The sequence below is a fragment of the Haliotis asinina genome, chromosome 9 (genome assembly GCF_037392515.1).
Source record: "Haliotis asinina isolate JCU_RB_2024 chromosome 9, JCU_Hal_asi_v2, whole genome shotgun sequence".
In the NCBI taxonomy this organism is placed as follows: Eukaryota; Metazoa; Mollusca; class Gastropoda; order Lepetellida; family Haliotidae; genus Haliotis; species Haliotis asinina.
Genome location: NC_090288.1, coordinates 9094652 through 9119631, shown reverse-complemented (window position 1 = coordinate 9119631; position 24980 = coordinate 9094652). Strand labels below are relative to the sequence as shown.

The window sequence follows — 24980 nt, the reverse complement described above, 5'->3', positions numbered from 1 at the left end:
GTGTCCTTAAATCCCAAATACCTCAATGTGCGAGGAGTGAAATGGCTTCTCATACGAAACTGCCAGTCGATATGCTTCAGGTGATGGGAAGGACCAACATATCTAGTCATGCTTCCATGGTTTTGATCTTCCAAAGGTAGTTGGCCGATCTCCAAAACTGAGAGGGAACATAGATGTCAAAGGTGTGTTAGGTGACCCAATCTGGTGAGACTGAAGCCTGACCATGGATTCAAATCCAAGATTTCTCATGTTTCTCCCTGTACGTGTAATACTGTTCATCACAGCGTCAAGCCCAAACAGTCTCCATCCTCAATGCATTTCTATCTTCCTTGTCGAACAGGTTGGAGCCTACGAAGCCCTGAACGCCGACTGCGAGGACGCCCTAGTTGTGCAGGATGACCTGGAAACCAAGGATGTTCTCTTCGTGGTCACTGGGAAAAACGCATCCAGTTATCGGAGGTCAGAGGTCATTTCCTTAACCAATAAGGTCAAGGTGACTCTTAGGTCGTGTATGAGAATGTCACGAGTGTCGAGTCTTGCTGGATTCAGGATCAGATTGTCTATCTATGGTAAGAACTACCACATAGTTAATATATTTCACCGGTATATATTTTATATAAATATTTTGATGATGTTTGGATGTTGAAAATGTGTAACATATCACCTATGTATTAACACGCTAGTTCCTGAACTTGCGTAAACTCTGATAATCCGTGCATCGCAGAGAACTTCAGTTTCACAACAGGCTTTAAACCGTCGTATTAGGACCGCTTGTGAAGAGATTGAACTGTTTCTTGATATTCACTGGCCTCTTGCGTCCTCAGAGTGCAAGCCTGGTTTTCGAGCTTTTAACGGGCATTGCTACCAGTTCAAACAAGAACAAACCGGTTTGACCTGGTCCGAGGCAGAAGACAAATGTGTTGGACACGGCGGCCACCTTGTCAGTATCAGTAGTTCCAGCGAGATGCAGTACATCCACACTATGATGTTTATGTCACAGACTGTCCGCAAGAAAGAAGCTTACATAGGTAGGTGTCGGTCACAGGTCACAGAATCTTTCTTTGGGAACTGTCAGTGACAATTCGTCAGAGAGAAGTTCACATGGGTAGGTGTGAGTCAAGGTCCTCCAGAAGGAGTGCGAACGGCTTTAGTCACCAGGTTACCCAACAGCCCCCAGTCAGAAAGAGTCTTACATGGGTTTGCATCGGTCACGTTTTGTCAGAAGGAAGCGTACAAAGCTTCTTGCCTGACGCTTGATTGTGTTTTTATTATTCCGATGCGCATATTATGTATTGTTTGTTATTTGTGTTTGTGTTTCCGTTTAAAGTGTGTACATCTGCCATATTAAGAGTACTTTCTGTTTGCTTTCTCGGTAGGAGTGTTCTCTTGAAATTCTAACGGGATCACCAATTGTTCACTGTGATCGTGGATACGCTAATTCATGTTTGTATCGTGTTTGCCATCTTACAGACACAAATAACATTGTCCTCGAGATAATGACGTTACGGTTTTAGGAGATATGTCCATGAAAGGAAACAATATATATAATCACAAGCACCAGTATCAGCTGTTAAAAATTATCATAGTTATTTAATGAACATGATTCCTTTTAGGTTTGAGGAAGAAGAGGACAAGAGGCTTTAAGTGGACGAGCGGTGAAGCTTTGACTTACACCGACTGGTAAGAGGCAGTATAGCAATGCATCAATGAAGTGAGTGTATCTTAACGCCATTTTGAACAATATGTCCGTTACACAACAGTGTGTCAGCTAACGTAATGTGGTACAAAAATGCCAAATGATTCCACTCTCAGACGTTCGCCATTTTATCCACGGGTACTTTATGGCGCTAACATATCAAGGATCAGGATGTGAGGATCTGTTTTAGCAGAGAGAATTCTGATATTCAACGATCCAGGATTCTGGTACGCTAGAGAGACACAACTGTTGCACATGTTTCCGGCGCTCTTGGTGGCGTCCTTCTGTGCCAGAAGTCCCCACTCATTTTTTTTTATTTCAACACACTTCGTTTGGGGTTTCTGAAAGAGTTTGTTGAGAACCTCTGCTATAACACAGGTACCTTGACCCCGAGACCCAGGTATCCCAGCCAGATGGTGGTGATGGAGAGTTGTGTGTGATGCTGAGGATGTCGGACGTCAGGAACACGGCCATCTGGCACGACGTCATGTGCGCCTTCGATAGGGTCCAGCAATATGTTTGTGAGATGCCCCAGACCCAGGTGGACCCAGGTACGCGCAATGATGGATCGTACGCAATGTGTTTAGCGTCATATAACCGTTTACGGTAGGGTAATTTAGAATACTGTCATACCCATGCTAGCCTGTTGCCAATTAAAATATTTCGCTATTATTTTGGCAGTTCCGTAAAGGTTATACAGATAATTCCGCTCTCCTGCACCTTTGCATAACAATTGAAACTCAAGTCACCACGTTTTGGGGCTTGGTTATTCCATAGTTCAATAGCTTTCTTGATATTTTTAGGACTATTCAGTCAATATTCCAAATGAATATATACTGGCATAATGTTTATGGCTACCTTATTAACTCTTCAGTTCCTGATGTAGCCGTGCGGGCTGTGATGTTCAATGCGACTGCGCAGAGGTATGGGTACTACTTCCGGTGCGACAACACCGAGCACATCTCCCGGGTACGGTGGTGTGACGGACGGACGGATTGTACAGATGGCAGCGATGAGCGAGATTGTGGTAAAACTATGCATTCATCATATGGCAACCCAATACTTGACAGAGAACAGATACATAGTTTGACAAAACTTGGGGTATAGTGTACAATCTTACCACGTGAGCGTCTGTGCCGTGGGGAAGAAATATGTCTGACTAGGCTATCCAGGTTAAACTGTAGCGTGTCATCTCTGGAAATACAAATCTGGAGAAGTACAAGTAACCAACCACAAGTCATGAACCTGACAGTGTATGTGCGCGCATTTAACCTCATTGTGAAATCACTTAATACGAGGGGATGTCAATACGTTTTGAGCCTTGCATAGAAAAGCACAAAATATTGGTATGAACCACATTTATTTTTCAACATAGTCAAGTTGTGAGTCAAGACACTTGTTCCATCTTTTCTGCCAGGCGCTGATGCCATCTCTGTAGAAGGCGCCATTTTGGTCCTCAAACCAAGTCTCAGTTGCAGCAATAAGGTCATTATCATCCTGAAATGTACGACCACGCAAGTGTTTCTTGAGATTTGGGAACAGATGGTAATCACTTGGTGCCAGGTCTGGAGAGTAGGGGGGATGCGGCAAGATTTCGTACCCGCATTCCTGGACAGCAACGGCTGCAACGCGAGAGGCGTGTACTGGAGCATTGTCTTGATGTAGAAGAATACCACGTCAGATCTTGTCCCGGCGCTTCTCCTTGATTGACTATCGCACTTGCCTCAACAAGTTAGCATAATATTCCCCATTCACTGTTCTTCCTTTTGCTAAGTAATCTATGTGGATGACGCCTTTGCTATCCCAGAAGACTGTCGCCATTACCTTCTGCACTGATCTGGAGGCTTTGAACTTTTTGGTCCTGGGAGAAGTGACATGTTTCCACTCCATGGATTCTTGTTTGTTCTCAGGATCATAGTGGTGGATCCAGGTTTCATCACAGGTTACTAGCCTAAAGTGAAATCTTCTGGATTCTTGTTGTATCTGGTTAGCATGGAGTTGATTATGGTGACCCTTGTTTGCTTCATTTCATCTGTAAGCATTCTTGGCACCCATCATGCGCACACCTTAGACATGGCGAGATGTTCATGAAGAATTGTCTCGATGGATCCGTGTGAAATGCCTGTGGTCTCCTCTAACTCGTGGAGTGTGATTCGACGATTTTCCAGCACAAGTCTATGCACTCTGTCAGTGTTTTCCTGACTAGTGCTTGTTGTTGGGCGACCTGGACGGGGATCATCTTCAAGACTCTCTCTACCATGCTTAATTTCATTGACCCATCGTTTGATAGTAGCAGATGAAGGGGAAGACTTCCCATAAACTGCTGAAAGCCTTTCTTCAATGTTCTTTGCCGATTTTCCTTCAAGAACTAAAAACTTAATTACTGCTCTATACTCAATTTTATTCATTTTCACTGCCGTGAGGGGGGGTCTCTTTCTGTCAATGTGAGCAGTTCAATAACGTCTGAGAGTAGGATACCAAAACTTATATATCACATCAGCTACACCCCAAGGTTCAATGTCGTACCATAGGCTGTGACATTTTGGTATTAAAAATGCTCAAGGCTCAAAACTTATTGACATCCCCTCGTATCATCATTTCATCATTACGTCTGGCCAAGGTCAAGTGCCTCCCAGGAAGCTAACGACAGATACGTAATATTATCAATCCTAAGTTTAAAACCCCACCCACAACCACACACGAAACGCAGTTAACCAATACAGCCATCGATGACATTGTTCCAACTTCTAGCCTCGGATTCCATTTCAGACGTGTCTTGCCCATCGCGTTTTAAATGTGCCAATGGCCGCTGTGTGGCCTTCACCTTGCTGTGTGACTACAGAGATGATTGTGGGGACCAATCAGATGAGAGAGAATGTGGTAAATATCATAAATTCAAGTTGAAGACAGTAAACATCTTTGTTTCTATAATAGACTGTAAGTGCAGCTACTCATGACACGAATCCGAACATGTGTTGTTTTTTTTGTATCATGTTACTCAAAAATAATTGTGGATTGGAAATTTTCCCTCTAATACAATAAAATCTGTTATATTTTATGGCTCACACCCTCAATATTCTAGAGTCCAGGGCCTGTGATGCTGATGAGTGGATGTGCACCAATGGCCAGTGCGTCCCCTGGTCTGACCGCTGTGACCTCAGCGTCCAGTGTCGAGATGGCTCTGACGAGGACAACTGTGGTAATTATTGTGGCAATCCTCTACTTAGTTCCAAGAACTAAACAAAAGTGGCAAGCCGGTTTCATATCCTGTGTGACAATAGCAGTGTCTTCTGTACGATTCCAACTACAACATGATCATGTGATTATGAATCTCTTAAAATGCCACCTCTGTCTGAAAGGTGAGCTTGTCCTGCCCAGTGCTTCTAGAAGCAGGTTAGTCAAAACAGAGACATTCGACTTTATGGATGACAATGCATTATTGACTTAATTCCAGACGTGTGCCCCGCTCCAGCGTTCCAGTGTTACGACGGACTCTGCATCCATGAAGACAGTGTCTGTGACGGCTACATCGACTGCGGTGGGGTGTACAACGAAGACGAAGGGACGACGTGCAGGGTCCGGGCTCACCCGTCCTGTGAAGTGTGGTACGCCCTGGGCGCTCGGGATAACGGTGTCTACACCCTCACGGATACCGATGGAGGTGAGTTTGGGGTCAAAGAAACAAACACATGATTCTACTTTTATGACTCGGTTCATTGGCAAGTGTATCGAATGATTGTATGTTTTACCTTTTTATCGGGTGTTGCGCGAAGGGAATGTGAGTGAGTTAGCATGATTTTACGCCGCTTTTATCAATATTCCAGTTATATCATGGCGGGGACACCAGAAATGGGCTTTACACTGACCCGGATCTTTGGCTAATCTAATTATTCCGTTATCTGATCAAGTACTAGTATAGTAAAATAGTACACTAGAATGTATGGCATTTTCAACTAGAGGATGAAGTATTAAGATTATGTTTATAAAAAGGACGTTCATCCGCCATGCTGAGCAGGAATGCCTCTGAGTGATACAATAACCATCGTATATTTAGGGATTGGTTTTACAGTATCATGCTGTGGTTAAAGTGCTGCCCGAAATGCCAAAGTCCTTGAAATATGATCCAACAACATGCCTTTTGTCCATATGTCATTTGTCACTGTAGGGACATTCCCTGTGGAGTGTATATTCGACTACAGCAGGAACACGGTTGCGACTGTCGTCCATCACGACCATGAAGATGCGGTTGTCATTGATACGATATCATCCGCTCAGCATCACATGAAATACAACGTCGCCATGGACAGTATCATGTACGTCCTGCAGAAGTCGCAGTCCTGTAGTCAGAGGGTGGATATAGACTGCCAGTATGTTTACCGAACAATGTCCAGCAGTATCTCGTGGCGGGACGTTCATGGAGACTGGCACCTGTTCCACAACGCCTCCAGGCCCAACTGTACCTGTGAACTGGAGCATGCTTGTGGCATGGGGCACGATAGGTGAGTTTGGCCCGAGGGCATGGAGTGCAGAATGATATCTTTGAGTGAACATTGTTTTGTGCGTCATTCTAGTGAGAGACCCAGCTTGTAAATAATCGGGACTGGAAAAGACCCTCCTACCTGGTCATGCATTCAACGATCCTGCCCAACCGATCCTTTTTTCTGTCTCTCCGGTGACTACTATTAGTTGTTGGGACTTATGCCGGCCATTTCCAACTGAGGACGAATTGGGTCTTACTTACAACTGGGTAGATGTGCAATACTAACATCTTTGCAATATTTCATCTTAGGACAGGCCTAAAGGGACGCAACTTAGCTCCGACGGCCGCATCGACGGTCCGAGACGTTTCCTCGACCCATGCACACTGTAATATTTTGTTCACAAACAAACACAGCAGCTTCTCTGAGAAAACACAGCATTCGTGATACAAACCACTGTACAGAATTATGCCCCACAGATGTCAGGATGCCTTGATAGCGGTTACAGATAGGGGTTGAACTGGCTGTTCATGTAAGGGGTCTAGCTATATTTGGTGGAGGAATGTAAACGAAAGAAGTAGGAGCTCAAATTATCACTCTCTCCAGGTGTTTTTGTGAGGTCAACGTCCAACAAACATGGAACATGCTGCCTGACACGTCACGACTTCACGACCACGGCCACATCGTCGACAAACAACTTCTACCTGTCAGCGACGTCAACATCAGCGTGGAGAACGAGTACGGCAACATCCGGTTAACAGTGGGGCCTCTTGTGTGTGAGGAGGGTAGGTCCCCGTTCAGTGACGTCTAGTCTGTCATACTGACCCTGAAATAAATATACCCAATGCAGCCAATACCAGAATATGGGTCAAGTCTCAGATTCAGAAGTTGGCGAAAGTCTGTTATATAATTAACTCCTTTGTGTTATATTTTCTGTACATTATTTAGGATTTTTTATGCAAAATATGTCCATGTCAGAAACTAGATGTCATTGTAAGTATTATAGGTTATAAAAGGCATGTCAGAAATTTAATACCGCAAGGTATCACATATCACTCCTGTTACACACCTTGTATGGATATGTCCTTAAAGGAGATTTATGAAATTGGTGTATAAGATCAGAGCCAAATGACATATCAGTCTATTACTTATCTTTGACTCAACCTAAACATAAGGCACTGCCTAAGGAAAAGTATAAAATCAGCATCAGCTCACCGCGGAGTCTCTGAGAATAATGGCTGACAAGCTCTTCTCCAGTGTATGTATGTCGTGTTGTTGTCAGTCCCACGTTGAACCTGTCAGCATAGTTATGATATATTGTTGTTCAGAGAAGCTGACGACGACGACACAGATGCTGTGTAAGTCTGGCATCACCGCCGACGTCGCCTCGAGGTGTGTCCTGGACTACAATCAACATGGCGGGGTGGTTGGATGTCGTGATCTCACCCACCTCCTGGACTGTGGTAGGTTCTTGCTGGGGCAAACACCAGAATACAACATTGTTTAACATTCTAGAACGTTTGTAACAAGACAGGTGTACAAGATCGGTGGCTTGCTTATGCGGATGCCTCAACCGACAACTTACTTTATTCCATCAAAACAGTAATGCCAATAAAAAAGCAATGGTTTGTGAAATTCCATTCGAGTTGGCTATTACAGGTCGTTTTAACGCTGGACTCGAATCCGGTCGAGTGTTTGTTTTTATGAGGTATATCCTGAGATATAATTGTGTCTGCTCCAGGCGACTTTGAGTGCCCAGGGAACTACATGAAGTGTCCAGACAGCTTCTGTCTGCCTCTGAGACGTGTCTGTGACGGCCAGCGTGACTGTCTGGATGGACACGACGAGAAGCAATGTGGTAAGTGTGTCCCGGGTTACCGATCGAATTTGCCGACTGACCTTACCTACATTGTTCTATCAGTTACACGCCGTGAATCTTGGACACCTGAAGCGGACAAAACGTTAACAGAAACCCTGACGAATCCTTATATTTGTTTCATTAACTCTGTACTCAGCATATTACAGACTCCGCCCAATCTGACAATCCAATGGTTGATAGCATGAGCATCGATCAACGCAGTTGCGATACAATGACACACATCAACCAAGTCGTCTCGTACGACCAGCATGGGTTCTTGAAGACCAATTCTAACCCACATCTACCTAAAAGATGTATCCCAATAAACAAAACAATAACTATAAGATGTATAAACCGTCATTGCATATACTGTCTCAATCCAGAAGGAAGTAATTCAAAATCATTCACTGACGAACAGACCTTTACCCTTCTTGTCGTGCCTGCAAGACGACAAAACAAAACAATCACTGAAACAGATTTATGAGAAATGATGTAACTCTCGGAGCTTTCAAGAAACATGTTGTAGATAGTCTTAGTACGTATAGTAAATAGTATATACCACCGTTAGTCCGAAATTCACAAAAAAAACAGTCAGCAGAATGTTATCATCATACTTTTGAGAGAAAAATTTGATTTTCATTGCGTTCATATCATTTTCTTTCTTTGTCGCTACACACCAACGACATTTGTTTCTGACCATGTCAAGACCGGATACTTCTTTGTATATGCGTTTGCCCTATATATTGTAAACATAGTTTCGATCTTGTTCCGACCAGTGTGCGCAACAGTTTCCAAATTTTGCCATACCTGAATGTTACTAGTCCACAAAATAGTTCACTAGCCCGAAAATTTGAATATAGAACCTAGGCAGTAGATTACAAAAAATGTAAATTGCCATAAAAACACTTGACCTCAAGAAAATTCACCGACCAGTCTGGATTTGTACTATCCACAGCTATTCGCGCACTGCTTCCGGGCATCAACGCCGAGTACATTTAACAATAATTGCTGATATAAAGCCCTATAAAACAACGATTTTGTTTCAGACAGCTGGGTCTGTCCTGACCTGTTCCGGTGTGGTGATGGCGGGACGTGTCTGACCTGGGACCAGGTGTGTGACGGGACAGATCACTGTCCTAACGGGGACGACGAGTTCGACTGTGACCCCACCTGTCCGGAGGGATGTACCTGACAGGAAATGAACACCAGGTGTCAGCACCTCTCTCCTAATGACGTCAGTACCATTCCCCTTGACACGAAGAACCTCGATGTCAGCCACATCAACATGCCTGACTTTGGGAATTACTCCTTTACAGGCTTGAAATCCCTGCTGTACATGAATTTGTCTCACTCTGGGATCCAAGACCTGACTAAAACCTCCTTTGTGGATCTGATCAGCCTCGTATATCTGGACCTTAGTTACAACATGATAACTTCCCTCCAGGAAAACGTGTTCTTGGGTGTAAAGAACCTAAAACATCTAATTTTAAGAGGGAACAAAATGTTGTCATACATCACTCCGGGAGCTTTTAATGGTCTGGTGAAACTTCCTGCCTTGGATCTTTCTGGTCTGTCTTTCAGTAAGCTTCAACAAAATTTATTTTCTGATTTAACCAGCTTAAAACGTTTGAATTTGAGCAGCATGGGTCTTGGTGAGATCGAGAGCGGAGCCTTCCATGGACTTGATAATCTGTCTAGTCTTGACCTGAGAATGAATGCCATTAGACGTTTTGATGGAGAGGTGTTTTCGGGCCTGAGTGGATTGAAAGATCTTGTAACCGATGCATATGAGTTTTGTTGTATAAGGCCAGTCAGTGTCATCCAAGAGAAGTGTCTACCTCAGCCAGATGAGTTCTCATCCTGTTCTGACTTGTTGAAGAACGTCTACCTTAGAATCAGTCTGTGGTTGCTGGGAGCGGTGGCACTCGTGGGCAACTCAGCAGTACTTTTCTACAGACTGATGTTTGACAGAGCCGGAGTCAAACGAAACAACGGAATCTACGTCGCTAACCTCGGCCTCTCCGACTTCCTGATGGGCGTCTACATGTTCATCATTGCTGGAGCTGACGCCCACTTCCGGGGATGGTACAACTGGAAAGATACCTGGTGGCGCGAAAGCGAACTGTGTCAGGTGGCTGGCTTCCTGTCCACTCTGTCAAGTGAGGTGTCCACAATCTTCCTGTGTGTCATCACCATTGACCGACTGGTCGCTCTCAAGGCTCCCTTCTCCACCTTCGCCCAGAATTCCAAGCTGGCGGGCGCGGTTTGTGCCATCACCTGGATCTGCGGCTTGGTTCTTGCCGGGCTTCCGCTGTTGCCTCTGAAGTATTTCAAGGGGACATTTTACTCCCGATCTGGAGTGTGCCTAGCTCTTCCCCTCACAAGAGACAGACCACCAGGGTGGGAATACGCAGTGGCGGTATTTGTCTTGTTTAACTTCCTCTGCTTTGTCATCATTGCTGTTGGACAAGCCATGATCTACCGCGACATCCGGGAAAGACAGGAAGTGTCGGTGCAGAAGGGAGACGTGCAGCTGACCCGGAAACTGTCGGTCATCGTCATGTCGGACTTCCTGTGCTGGTTTCCAATCTGTGTTATGGGTGAGTATTTACATCGAGAATATTCCTCCGAAATTGTATACCCTTAGTTTCACCTTATTGCTCAAATATTTATTATATGACACACACCGTTATAGGAATATACAAAGTTTAATACGGCATGGGTTAGTAAATTCCTCTCATGGCCATGATGCTGCTGCTTAGTGAATTCATCCAATTGTTACAATGCTGACAGATTCTAAGGACAAATAGCTACGCGGTTTAACATGTATTGGGCGCTAGACTTCACAAGTTCCATATTCCAAATATGGTCATTAAAATTAAACGATTGAATGGTCAGGTGGTAAAGGCCAATCGAAATATTGGTTATTTGCGCAAAGGCCGTATGACTCTATTACTAGGGCTAACAGAGATCAACGTACTAAGATCGCTGTGTGAACATGGCTGACGTTATAGCTATCTCTTATTTATTTTTGGCCAGGTCTGATGGCGATGCGAGGTCACATGATCCCCGGAGATGTGTACACGTGGACGGCAGCCTTTATATTGCCCATTAACTCCGCCCTCAACCCCCTCATCTACACGCTGTCATCGACAACCTCCACAAACCTCAGAAGGAAGGTGAGTAGTTTTGACGATACCGCCAAACATTGTTGACCTATCAGACGACACACAAACAGATACTTTGTTATTCTGGCCACCGCACCGCACCTATTATGTTTTGATACACGATGTACACCAATTGCAAGCAATGCTTCTCAGGGAAAAGTGCGTGCGTGCGTGCGTGCGTGCGTGCGTGCGTGCGTGCGTGCGTGCGTGCGTGCGTGCGAATTCCTCTTGATGTAGGGAACTTTGTTGGTATGATATCCATTAGCAAGACTCTGATGATTTTAAATGAGGGTTTCTTCTTGGAGTCCGTCCGTATTAAGACTGTGTCACATTTCATCCACTTCGTTGAATAAACTATGAAAATGCGGCTGGTATTGTTTTCAATATGGATTGCATGTTTCCGGAGACCAAGGTTTCAGTACTAACACTATTTTCATTACTAGTATTATGTTGCAGTTTGTGACCGGTGTGTTCGGCAGTGGCAGATCCATCATCCTGTTTTCAACTAATGACTGTAAGTATTGGCCTACTTGAGTCTCTTGAGACCATTTAGCAGAAACTATGTTAGAAGTAATACTTAATCTCATAAGGGTCATTCAGACGTTTGTCCATGGTTACTTCAATTTTGTCAAGAACTATCAAAAAGTAATAATTATCCGCATTTGACTTACAGCGCTTACCAGCTGTGGTAATTATGTATAGACCACTTAGAATCAATGACCTGACATATTTTCAAACACACCTTGAATGCGTCTTTATTTCCAACAGCAGCCCGAATCTCTGAAAGTCACCGTATCTCCAGAAGACGTCATCGTGGTCGGCAGCCACCACGTATTGAGGCTGTGAAAGTACCAGATGGCGCTGTGAGTCTGAGGGTGGCCATCTTGGCAGGACTTGACGTCACCGAAATGTTGTTTGTCTGCCAGAGTGTGACCAGGTCTCTGGAGGTCATGCACAGCCACCATCTCGCATGCACAAGCCTGTCCGAGGATAGTGTTATCATCTTCTATAAACAAGGGGTACGTATTTTTGTTTATACTGTAGTGAGTGAGCCGGTTGGGTTCAGCGCCGCTCTGTCACGTCGTGTACGCCAAGTGTGATTCCAGTCTCAGCTAGCAGCAGCTATAGGTCTGAAAGACCTGGTACATGATTTCAACTCTTCATCTTTGGTCCTCAAGTACTCACGTGCCGCAAATCTAAAAAGCGAATAGTAACCTCTTCCACGACGTACGTACATACGTACGCATACGTACATACACGTACTTTATAGCAATATAAATACAGCATAGTCATTGTTTATATAGATTTCAACTGGCATATTAAATTAGGCCTTCATGATGGTCTGTATTTCTTGTGTATTTGGTGGCTAGGTGTCGTTTGTACCTGGTATATTTCTTGACAAAAAAATGTTCAATATTGCTGTATTTCGTAAATATTATTCAGCATATGTAATCAAAAAATGTTAACCAAAAGAAAGTTAACGTATTTATTGTTTTGGATCTCATCACCAAGATATTGTACTTACAGATGATGACCCAGGTAGGCATCAGTGATGTCATGACCCCCGTTAAGGACGAGAACAACCCCTCCCATGACCTACAACAACTAGGTCACATTGTTCAACTGATGTTGACTGTGGGCAGCAAGGACATACAGTGAAATATACAGTGAAAGATCTACCTGTTATTCTTACACGTATCTTCCTATAACTTCTGTAAGATGTCATTCCGTTTCCACATTTATTGGTTTTCAAAGATACAAACTAGCAGATGTGTTGTGCCAAACTTTCTTTTATTTTTTGAACTTTTGAATAGAATAAAATCTTCAAATCTAAACGATGTAGAATTATTATTAATTTTTTGTTTCTGTCTGATCGAAACATACACGAGTCAAAATCATTACATTATTAAATAAACTGAGACATATGTATAGTTTCCTTAGCATCTCGGTATATGTGTTATATATTGTCTGCTATCCTCTGTGTAATATAGGGCTGTTCGCCCTCCGACCTTCTCTGTACGCCAGGCACTCTTGACTCGTGATCTATGTCCTTGCTTTACCATACTATGATAGTCATGCATTCGACGCTTTGGTGTGTCTACGCCAGAGTGTCACCCATTCCATTTTAGTGCTGAACGTCTCGGTCATGTGACGATATTCTTGATATACAGATTAAAAAAACCCTTAAAATTCAACAGAACCCCTTCCTTCGAACCCGCCTCTTTGGTGGGACGAACGAACACTTCAACCACTATGCTATCCATTTTGGAAGAGTTATTTCATCATTTATATTCCCCGCCCATTTTACCGTTTATGCCATAGTTTAACTGAGTTATTGCATTTTATTATTCATGACAGTGAGATTTGTTCTATCATTGGCAAAACGCCAAATTAATAGTAGATAAAATGTCTGTCTGTTTGAAAGGGTATTCTTCTGTGCTGCATTGTGTTTAAATGTCTTTTCACGGTAGAAAAGTCACTTCAGTAAATTTCAATTAAAATGAAGAATTGAAATGTACCAAATATATTGACATCCGTGGCTGAAAAAGAATGTGCCCTCCTTTGTGAGTTTTTCACTGTTGTATATTGTTAATGAACATTAAAGAATTCTCTTCAAGTGTGAATTTGTTTTACAATGACATGTTTAAGTACTCGTTAAACCACCCGGCGGTATGACACTCGTCTCGAGGGTGAAGCTCCACGACACCGCGGTATTTCTAGGAGAGTTCTGTGAGAGGGACGGGGTGTAAAGTTTCAGATAAATATGAGCGTGGTGTTTGTGATCTCGGGTGGTGACGTTGACGTGTTTACAGTGTCGTTCAGGGTGACTTCAACGGCGCCCAGCCAGAAGGCTGTACAGTGAGTATTTGCTGTGAGAGGCAAAGTTGTCAGTTGCCCTAGACTTGCTTCAAATCTCCCTGACAAAACGGCCTCACACTGAACTCAGTCTCGAATCTCGACTGGAATTGGCAAGAAGCCGATTCGCTAGTTTCACGTGATTGCACGGTGCACGTGGTCACACAGGTCACATTACACGATACAAGTGACGATTAACGAGATCAGGTGGTCAGGCTCTCTGATTTGATTCACACATGTCAGCGTATCCAAATTACGTAAATAAATGGTCATGATGTTGATCACTGGATTATCTGGTCCAGACTCGATTATTGACAAACTGCCGCCAAACAGCTGGAACAATGTTGATTAACACACACAAAACTGCTGCTGCTGCCGGAACGACTTCTGCATCTGGTACTACCGTCGCTACTACTACTTCTACTGTTACTGCAGCAGCTGCTACCACTGCTCCTGCTGTTAGTGTCACCATCGACGACTCCTGAGCAGAATAATCTTTCACCAATATATGTATATGTTTGTGGAGGTATTCCCGAGTAAGGAGCTTCTTATCATAAATAATACACTGTGCTAAAATACATATTGTTGTCGATGAGGTGTCCAAACACGACCTACTTTACATATATTAAGCTCCATGCATCTTTGCGACTCCTTGCCTGAAAACTGATAGACAATTTAGTATTACCAAAGTCATGTTTGGATCAAGTTCCCAAGGAGCTGCGTATCAGTATTATGTGTAAAGACATTACCGCAGAGCATTTGACACTGAAATGGGGCGGTTCACTCAGTTATTGTATTCATGCGCGTTTTCCATCACTTGTCCTTTAAGAGTCCTTTTTAAAGAAAGACGTTTGTTAGTTATGGCGTCATTACCCAAGCGTTTTTCCTGGTAAATATTATATATGTGGAATACAAATAATGTGACAAATGTATAAACTCAAAATGAACGTTTGTTTTAATCTTAAAAGTTTAAACACGTCACACATAAGGAACGCAACTTCGACTAACATCTGAATAATCTACTCTCTGAAACTTCTCAATCTGTTTATAATACGTTTCCTGTACTGATCTGGCATAGGAGAGCTCTTACGAGTTTTGAGTATACAAAGTAATATCATGTCAATAAGTATGGGATGGCGGACTCCTCTGTCTGTTTCATTTTGATATGATAGAGTATGACACTGTGAATTTAGTTTTATTCCACTTTTAGCAAGGTTTCAGTAATATCATAGAGGCGGACACCAGAAGTGGGATTCATACATTGTACCCATGTAAGTCATCGAACCCGGGTCTTCGGCGTGAAGAACGAACGCATTAACCACAAGGGTACCCCACCGTCAGTTGATGCGAACTGAACAAACCGGTCCGGTGCCATATTGTTCACTTCTATCATTCTGTAGTATCAGCAAATATCAATATTCATTTCAAAAGTGACTCATCTTCCGAGGTTTTCCAGTACACCAATGAACGCTTGATTGTGTTCCAGGGAAATAAGGTCGTTGTGTAAACATTTATTTTATTGTTTTGTTTAATTCGACTTTGAATTGAAATTTGTTTGTGATGAAAAAAATCTTTGGGTGAACAAGGTTACTATATCACATGGCTGTAAATATTGATTACAAATCAAGGGTGCTGTTTGTGGGACGAATATTGAATTCAAAAGTCATGATTAGGAAAATTTGCACAATTCCTTCCCGCGAACGAAATTTCAACCAATCAGAGGGGCGCGCCTCCATGACGTAATATGAGGTATACCTATGTGGGGTGCTGTAGTAATCATGTACATTTCCGGGGGAGGTTATCTTGTTTATAGGTTTGTCTAAACCTTCAATCGTGACAGTTGTTTAAAAAAATGAAAGCTTTATGTTTTCACAATTTACAACCTTTTACTTTTGTTACCTGCGTTGTCTTATTTCCGAGATACAACTTCATAGACGATTCTGTAAAAATCGCTTGTTGTCATAATGATTCTAAAACGTCTTGAGATGTTCCCTGCGATTTCCTGCGTGGCTACAATGTGTGAATCCATTTCTGGGGTCTCCAGCTGTAATATTGTTGCATTATTGCTGAAAATCTCAGATTTAGGACGTAAAACGTTGGTATAGTTTGTTATGATGTTTGTGGTCACTTCAGTTTGTCCAGCTATATGTCAGCAGTATGTCCATCTTTCAGTTGACAATCCACTCACTCACCCATTATGTGACATTGGTTGGTGAAGATCAGGTCTACCCTGGTGATGAAGATCTCGTGATTGAGTGAGTGAGTTTGTTTTAACTCCGATTTTGATGAGCATTTCAACATAAGATGCCTGGTATTATTTTACGATTCCAACTCCAAATACTGTTGTTCTCAAACATTTACGCCTTTCATGAAACACGGTACTGAGGAGCAAACACACCTTTAGGGATTCGAACCCACGACCAGCAAATGCGGGCTTGACAAAGAAACATCTGCCGAGCCTAAATCACCGTCTCCGTGAATGAAAACACCAGACGATGTGAGTAAGTGGGTTTAGTATCACACCGCTTTATCATCATTCCAGCAACATTTCGGGGCACACCACAAATCCGGGTCTTTGTCATCACCCGTAGGCTACCCCAACACCCTCCGATGAGGTTAACGAGTATCGTAATTCCATGAATATCAATAGTACAGTCCAATACACAGGACTCTTATTGGGCGCTAGGCAAGTCTAGCTATTGGAAATCTCGCTATCAAGTACAATGCTTTCCACTCGAACTAGCAAGTCAATGACGGCCTTGCATAAATTGTTTACAAAAAGGGGGATATTCACGACCGCCGGCATTACACCCTCGGTAATACGCTTGACGGACCCACCAAACAAAACCATCTAACTAGTCCCAGGTGAGTAGTACCGTTATATTCCTTGTTTGACATATATGTAACAAGTGTATATGTACGTACATGTACAGTGTATGTAAAAAACTGTAGTTGTACAATGATAGACTGTGATGTGTAGAGCAGGGGTCATCAGTGTTACTTCACGTATCGATTTTAATTCGTTCCTCCGAGCTGTTATTTAAGTACTAAGTTGTTAACAGGTGTGATTGCTGTGCTGTTCTCGCTCTTTGTTAAACCACATAACGTTGTATCGCAGAGAGTGGGATATGTATATGGTTTATTACCATATCAGCTTCCATATACTGCTAACAAATTTATAGAACACCCGAATCTTTCATATTGCCATTGTTAATCTGTGATGCTTTCCAATATTTGTAAGCATGTTTTTTTCTGAAATAAGTGCTGATAACGTCCCCCTACGGTAGCCCAGTGTCACCCAGAAGACCCAGGTTTGATTCCCAAAAGGGACACAATATATGTCTCTTTTTATGTCCCCTGCGATCGTATTGCAGAATTATTAGTACAACGGTATATTAAAGACAACTCACTTTCCCTTTCAAAGATTTATTGGCAAATTGGTTATTATCACAAGTACATCATAAACTTTCGACAGTAAGTATGCAGGTATGTTTCTCGTCAGGTGAAGAGCCGATCTTCCCTTTGCATACACTGAGACTGTCTTGATGATGGCATTAAGCACAGTGAACGGGATTATTGTTACAGATAGTAAAGAAGCACGCTCATGCACTCACGCACTCACGCACTCACGCACTCACGCACTAACGCACCTTTTCTTTGAAGCTCCTTGAAATTGTAAAACTATTAGATTGAATACCATTCAACTAATAGCTAGTCCTTAACTTGATCTGACTGAAAACGATAATCATCGTCCCGAACTACACGATGTTCGTAATGTTGCGAGCTATCGTAACTACATAGGTAAATCGTAAGCCCATGAACGACGTAGCGCTAAGACTGCTCCTATTTGGTTCCTCTTCTCTGAACGTCAGTTTTCACAAGTTCTCGCATTTATGTAATCAGACCAAGTTCTCGAACTGTTCGTAGCCCTAAGAATTCTTAACCTTGACCGTAGCCAATACGTTAAGAAAGGGCTTAAGAATTTCGTAGGGCCAAGAACGTTTCATGCCAGATAAATAATTCAGTGTTAGTCATGTTTCAGCATAATCCATAACATAATTCATGCATCATCTCGTGTTATTCACTTGTTTATTAAACATCTAGTGTTTAACATTTGACACTGTATATAAAAAGCTCAGATGTGTTTGATATTTTGTTTGATAGAATATTGTAGATACGAAATAAAAACGCACGTATATACATGTTATTAGCCACGTGTATATATCATAGACGAGAGACATCATATATTTCCTAGCGCTGGTTTAGTCAATGACGTGTAATGTTACAGTATGGGTATTATACTACAGACACATGTCTGTGTCAGGCAAGGTGCTTGTATTTCCCCCTTTGTTTCTGCCTCTGATTGTCCGTGTCGAACACCTATAACCCGCCTACAGCGTAGGTTTTAATGGTTTACCGTTACAAAACATACATATTTCTCTGGCATTATCGTGCTGTTGATCACTGGACTGTCTGGTCCAAACTCGATTATTTACAGATAGAGGCTATATACCTGAAATATTGCTGAGTGTGACGTAAAACTAAACTCACTCACTCACTCAACACTGATGTTCTTACACCGGTCCCTTTTTCACACTCCGAGTTAGTTTGTTTTTTATGAAAATGTGGTTAAATGTGATTGTTTGAAACCGTTTCTTGTGATTATAGAAAGGATGTAGGCACTCTTTTGTTTACAGCAAAGCTGAATAAATCTTCTCTTAATTTAGAGATTATATTACATGTGCTTATTTGTAGGTAGGCAGATCAAAAAACAAAATACGAATTTCTTTATGCCATATGAAACATTTATTTGGGGCATCACATCACAAATACCCTGGTATTTTCTGTTTTCCCCGTCCCGATGAAAGTATATACCGCTAGTTTTTTTTACAATAACATTACGGGTACCGCGTAACTAAAATCTTGAAATCTTAAAATCTTGAAATTTCAAACACCGAACTATACGAAAATGCATTTATGAAATATACATTTAAGGCCGTTAAGGAACAAGACTGTCTGTGTTCATACAATGGCAATTCCGTTATGATATAGTTAATCTTCGTTATCACAACCCCGTATTACGGGCTGTCAAACCTGCCTTAAGAGAGCATGATATATGCCATGTTTAAACCCAGAAATCCAGGATCCAACACATATCACTAGGGATTATGTTAAAGTGTTTTTTATTCCGATTTACACTGATGCAATCTAAAACAGATAGGGTTGTCGAGTTTCGTTATTGGTACGAGAACGGTCGCCATGTACAAGCGAGATATCTTGGAACGTGTCGGGCATTTGCCGTCTTTGTCAATCCTGTCATCAAAGTAAGATTGCCAGTAGTATTTGGCATTCGGTATGAGCCTCGTAATTTAGGGGAGTAATAAGACTTAATTATATGTCTGGCTTAAAGACATCATAAAGCAGTTAGCATGATATATACCAAACGTTTGAGAAAAAACGTGAAGCTAATATCATATTTCAGTGAAAATGAAACTGGTCTTATGAATCATCATATGAAGTTGTAAAATGAAAAAAAGCCAAAACTCTTGCATAAACATACATATATGTGCTTAAAGCAGTACACAATACGATCCCAACTGTCAGGAAACTGTTGACACATCAGTTGTCAAGGGTGTGTGCTTAGTCTGCAATATTTGTTAATTTATTTGATAGATGATGCAATTACTAAATAATCGTAAAAAGAGAATTTTTAAGTACGGACTAGCATAAATCAATTTACAGTCTAGGTCTGATTTTATATGAAGTTTTCAGTGATTCAATCCTGTAGATATAAAGGACAAAACCCGCTCTCTGTTCATCAGAAACCCTTCGGTTTACGTTCCAGATTATACATGGTGATGACATGAGTCAATGTGTAACAGAGATTATGTGCCAGGTGATCAGGAATTAAGACGAGTGCATTCTACACAAACACATGCAAAGGCAAATCAATGTTCATACACCAGGTTCATTCTTCCAGAGATAGTCACACCTTTCTCAATTTACTTTCATAGATATACTTAAAATATACAATAATTTGAATTTCAAATTCTGTGTTAAGTTATTGAAATATGTATTAGATTATAAATGGTCATCCTTACAGGCAAACACAGACACGGATGAAACACCGCTAAAGGAGGGATGCACGTTTTTATAAGATGAGACCAACCTCGTCTTACTGTTTCTCAAATCTGAATTGACTACTACTACTACTACTACTACTACTACTACTACTACTACTACTACTACTACTACTACTACTACTACTACTACTACTACTGAATTTCGTATACGCACACCTAGAACATGCACCAACCAAACATAACACCGTCAGAAAGACAGTCTGAACACTTTACATACCAGGATCCGCTGTGTTCTGTTTAAATCCATTATAACACATGCACCAGGTCCGTCTGTAGGGTTCAACAGGGACTTTCTAATATTATGGAAACATTTGTGTCTCATAAATATATACACATTCGCCACAGTGGTACTCGTCTCGAACGTTTCTTTACTTTCGACATTAAACTGTCAAATCAAGCCATGAGATATCAAAGACACTTTCCATAGCAGTAAACCCTGATATCCATTGATTCGCGTTTGATTATCCTTACCCACGTTTGTCTGACGTTAATGTCGGTGATATCATTGTCAGAATGAGATCACTGCTCAGATAGACTTAAGTAGGTTTCTCGTCACCACAACAACGATAAATACCAGCTGGTTAATAACAGAAACAGTTTAATTTACCTGTGAATAAACTATTCACGTTTTAGGTGAATATTTTTATGTACAAAATTCAAAACCCGTCGTCGAAATATTCCAGCAATACTACAAACAACCGAACAATAACAGACTAATGCATTGTCCTAATCGGATCTTGGTCCACGGGACGAAAACCCAACGCCATTCCACCATGAGATCAAACAGTTATCGTGTTCTTCACAGCGTAGACTCGGGAGTCGAACCTGGTTCTGCGACGCTTATAACTGACAGTTGAGCCACCTGGCACCTGGCAACCATGGAAACCATACACCGATACCTTGTTCCACAAAATAGTCACATTCTCACTCTTTTACACCTATATAGTCGAAGACGATCTCAGGAGACGGACCCTTAATTCTAGGGACTGATTGATGAAAATCACAGATAACTTATAACAGGTTATAAATTACTTATATGAAAAGAATTATGTAGTGTTTTTAAGTAAAGTGTTCTTATTATATAACGGGTTCATTCAGATGCATTAATGCATCAACAAGGTTTCAAAACCAACACTTCTTTACTTGCAAGTGTATATATAATATCCAATAACCCTTACTTAAAACGACGCTATAGGCACGACCGTACGATCAGAGATCGCGTTTATTGGTGTTTAAATCAACCTGTGATGATATGTTCTGCTCAAATAAGGAAAGTAAAATGTCTTGTCAATTTTTAAGGAGCGCCGGTCTCACCGAAATAATAAAAGAAAGTTGTTCGTACAGTAGCGTGGAGAGATTGTCAATATTTGACGTGGGGAGAGATCACTCACGGGGAGTCTTGCTCATTGCGTCAAGATGCATCGTTCAAATGAAATATGGTATTGGGCTCTGATAATATCCTGTTGTGGTCGTCATTATAGCAATAATGGAACCCTTGTCACGGGCATAAATTTTTACCAAGAGCATGATATGAATTGTGTATCAGGGCTCCATTACCGGTAGCTTTCAGCGGAGACAGTGAGGAGAGATATCTCCTTGATTATAAATGACTACCAAGTGCTTCTTTACTGTAGGACTAGAGACTCAAAGATAATTACATGTATCACAAACGTGTTGCGTTTGGCATGTAGTTACATACGTAAAACATAAGTAAATATTATGATGTATGTTTGTATTTATCAGTCTTATTAAATCTTAGGGCTGTGGTTCAACAGTTTGACCTGTACTGTCTGTATACAGAACAAACAACTTGTGAAGGCTGGTTAGATTGTTTGGAATAGCTAAATGCAAATTCTCCCTGTAAAACGATGCATTTCTGCTTCTTGTTTAGCCCTACACTCTTGAGTATTCCATGTTTATGTCAATGTTACAATCCGGTGGTTGACATCATGAGTACCGATCTAGGTAACTGGGACACGAGAGCTATACATCTTTAAACAAGTATGAAACAAATCCATCATTTCAGTGTTGTTTCTGATTACAGAACACGAAAATCTCGTGACTAAAGTTTCCTACAAAAGGAAAATGAGATTATCAATTTATATGAAAAAATAACAAAAATCTGTAGAAAGAAGAACAGAAAAATTAGCATAGTTCTCTCAAGCAAATGGGTAAGAGCCGAAGTAAGTCTGAAGTGAATAAAATGTTTCCGATATATGTTTCCAGTCATATTCTTAACAGCGACGTTTCTTTTAAGAATATCACTGCAATATGACCGATATCTCGTAAACGTTGTTGAACATCGCCCTCAGCAATATTCAGGAGCAAAATGACCATTAGCATGACCTGGGCAGTATAACCATGTTAACAAGCCTGACCACTAAAACCAGTATCACAAGCATGGTTATATGAGCCATGATCGGGTGAGTGCATACATGTGTACGCGCATGCACGTGTGAGGTAACGGACGATCAAACACTGGTCACCTTCCACAACAAAACCAACTATTTTTCAATGACAAGCTGGTAACACTGCCATAACACATTAGTGATCCCTAATCTTATAAACAAATCCTTTAAATACATCACAAGAAAAGTAAGTGTATTAGAATCAGCAGTACTTAATACTCATTGACCTAAGTGGTAGGTACATGATGTATTTGTCTTAAAACAGAAGCCAGTCCCATATCTCCACCAAAGGTCTCTCGACCCACCAAGTGTCCCCTAAATCAGGAAATTGCACGTTGACTTATCAAAGTGTTCTTGTTTACGTTTGTTTATAATGTTGCGTGGAGCTAGAACAACAGGGTTTTAATGTAGATATAAATCACACTCGTTGTATTTCTTCACAAGGAGTTAAACTATAAACTGTGCTGTTCTGCTTGCTATGTAACGAGTGGTTGTGAAGATATTAATCTGCATCGTACGATGTAAAATAGGTCATTGCGTAATCACTACAACAGACGCAAGTAAACAGATATATATTCGTGGTTATAAAGATGGTAGGATAATGACGTATTTCCACCAAATGTCGGACTTTCCAGGCCCATTCAGTGACGCATATTCAAGACAGTGCATTATTGCGGGAACAGTTCTTGGAGAATTAACATACAATCACGTGACACAGCTAAGTTAAAAATTGTATATTTTCACTTACACGCAGCAGAAAAATCATGCTTTTCAAGACGAAGTACAAACTAATTTCCTCTTTAAATATAAGTGCAGTATAAGCTAATTTACTCATTAAAGATAAACACAGTATAAACTAATTTGCTCTTTAAATGTACACAGAGTATAAAGAGAATACAAACACTAACATTCTCTAGGCACAAAGGAATTCTCGCACGTTGAATATGCACAATCACTAGGAAACTTCGACACTTACAATACAGTCGGGTAGGAAGAAACGTCAACACTTAAAACAAATACATGGACTGCACAGAAAGTTCAATACTTCAAATATACACGGGAGGTACAGCACCATAATTGACCTGCGGCAATGAACAACGACACTTTAAAGTTCATTATCACAAGCCAGACACTAAACCAAAACACTTTTGATATAAACGGCATAACTATATGCGATTATGTTGATCATAGCCTCTTTCCATTTCTTAATAAAAATGCATTTGATATAACACCCTTAAGGACTTCAGTAATTTGAATCTATTTAAAATTTATATGAAACCACAAAGTGTAGCCCGATTTCATGTTCAAAGTAGACGTACGAAACAGCTGTTGCAAATTGCAAGTAAAGCCAGACTATCTTGTGTTTTGGTCTACGGATTGTGATAATGACATTGTTAAAAATTTGGATGTATTGAACAAGATCTCTAAATCAGTTCAAGTTCTGTTTGGTTAGTAGATGGGGGAAATGTATAAATATTGGTAGAACTGTTTGGATCCATAGAAATACCTATAAATTTATTTTTCTAACAGTATAAAACTCTCTGAGATTAGTTTTTTATCCAAACGTTTTGGGTTTTCTTTCTCTCAATGTATTTTAGTTGTATTTTAGTAATTTAGTTTACCTTGGGCGGTTCCGTTGACCATGCACTCAAATGTACAGTTTATTAGTACATATTTTATCCATTAAACTGCCGGGCTCATCACAACCCAGGAACACAGAAATTACTGATACAGTGATTGTTATCACGTGTCTCCAAGATACACTGACCCAAACAAACTTCCAGCTGACCTAGCTATCACATCAGGGGCTCCTTGAATACAAATTACATTTATTTCCCACTCAACCCACTGCCAGCGTTCTCCATATCCGTTGGACATTGACAGCACGCATATGTTTGGCAATCAACACGTGTCAATCAATGATATGGCCTCCCTCTGAAACATACAAGAAATTTACAACACTTCTGACGCGTGGGTTAATCGTTGTATATAGATCAATGGGGGTATATAGAAGTGTGAACAGGGTTAATTATTGCAACTGTGACAGATTTGTCTCCTGTCGAGAAATAAATATGTTGTGTAGTATAAGCTATAAATCATTTAAATTGATTTCGAATAAAACGTTTGTTTCAATATTCACAGACTAATAAGGACAAAAAGAATGTAATTGTGAAAGCCATGATTATTGGTTTTAACTTCGTTTCGTTTCTTTGTGAAGGACGGCTTGTTAGTTCAGTGGTTGTAGTGTTACGTTTTCACACCTGTGGTCTGAGTTTAATGTGCGGAGGCCATCAAACGTTGCTTAGACCGACGTGTGGCACACTTCACATACTTTCGCTACCTATATGAAATGGTAAGGACACCCCACATACAA

At 41.2% G+C, this 24980-nt stretch overlaps 2 protein-coding genes across 2 annotated transcripts; both read left to right on the top strand.

Annotated features, from left to right (window-relative positions):
* The first annotated feature begins 982 nt into the window (after positions 1-982).
* LOC137296560 (sortilin-related receptor-like) lies at positions 983-9332 on the top strand. The gene is made up of 13 exons (XM_067828367.1): positions 983-1028; positions 1614-1680; positions 2075-2247; positions 2571-2723; positions 3114-3200; positions 4448-4576; positions 4779-4895; positions 5151-5357; positions 5862-6195; positions 6781-6959; positions 7503-7637; positions 7916-8032; positions 9079-9332. Exons 1-13 carry the CDS (start codon positions 983-985, stop codon positions 9222-9224), a joined length of 1890 nt encoding a protein of 629 aa, XP_067684468.1. The 3' UTR covers positions 9225-9332.
* On the top strand, positions 9318-12858 carry LOC137296559 (G-protein coupled receptor GRL101-like). Its single transcript, XM_067828366.1, has 5 exons — positions 9318-10632; positions 11072-11211; positions 11656-11713; positions 11968-12218; positions 12727-12858. Exons 1-5 carry the CDS (start codon positions 9318-9320, stop codon positions 12856-12858), a joined length of 1896 nt encoding a protein of 631 aa, XP_067684467.1.
* The last annotated feature ends 12122 nt before the right edge of the window (positions 12859-24980 follow it).

Bases quoted from the DNA above. Each gene is read 5' to 3' on its own strand.
- LOC137296559 (XM_067828366.1), top strand. From the start codon at position 9,318: ATGCCTGACTTTGGGAATTACTCCTTTACAGGCTTGAAATCCCTGCTG. The intron at 11,212-11,655 runs GTGAGTAGTTTT...ATTATGTTGCAG, and splicing joins CCACAAACCTCAGAAGGAAG to TTTGTGACCGGTGTGTTCGG. The intron at 12,219-12,726 runs GTACGTATTTTT...TTGTACTTACAG, and splicing joins TCATCTTCTATAAACAAGGG to ATGATGACCCAGGTAGGCAT.
- LOC137296560 (XM_067828367.1), top strand. From the start codon at position 983: ATGATGTTTATGTCACAGACTGTCCGCAAGAAAGAAGCTTACATAG. The intron at 6,196-6,780 runs GTGAGTTTGGCC...CACTCTCTCCAG, and splicing joins TGTGGCATGGGGCACGATAG to GTGTTTTTGTGAGGTCAACG. The intron at 7,638-7,915 runs GTAGGTTCTTGC...TGTCTGCTCCAG, and splicing joins CACCCACCTCCTGGACTGTG to GCGACTTTGAGTGCCCAGGG.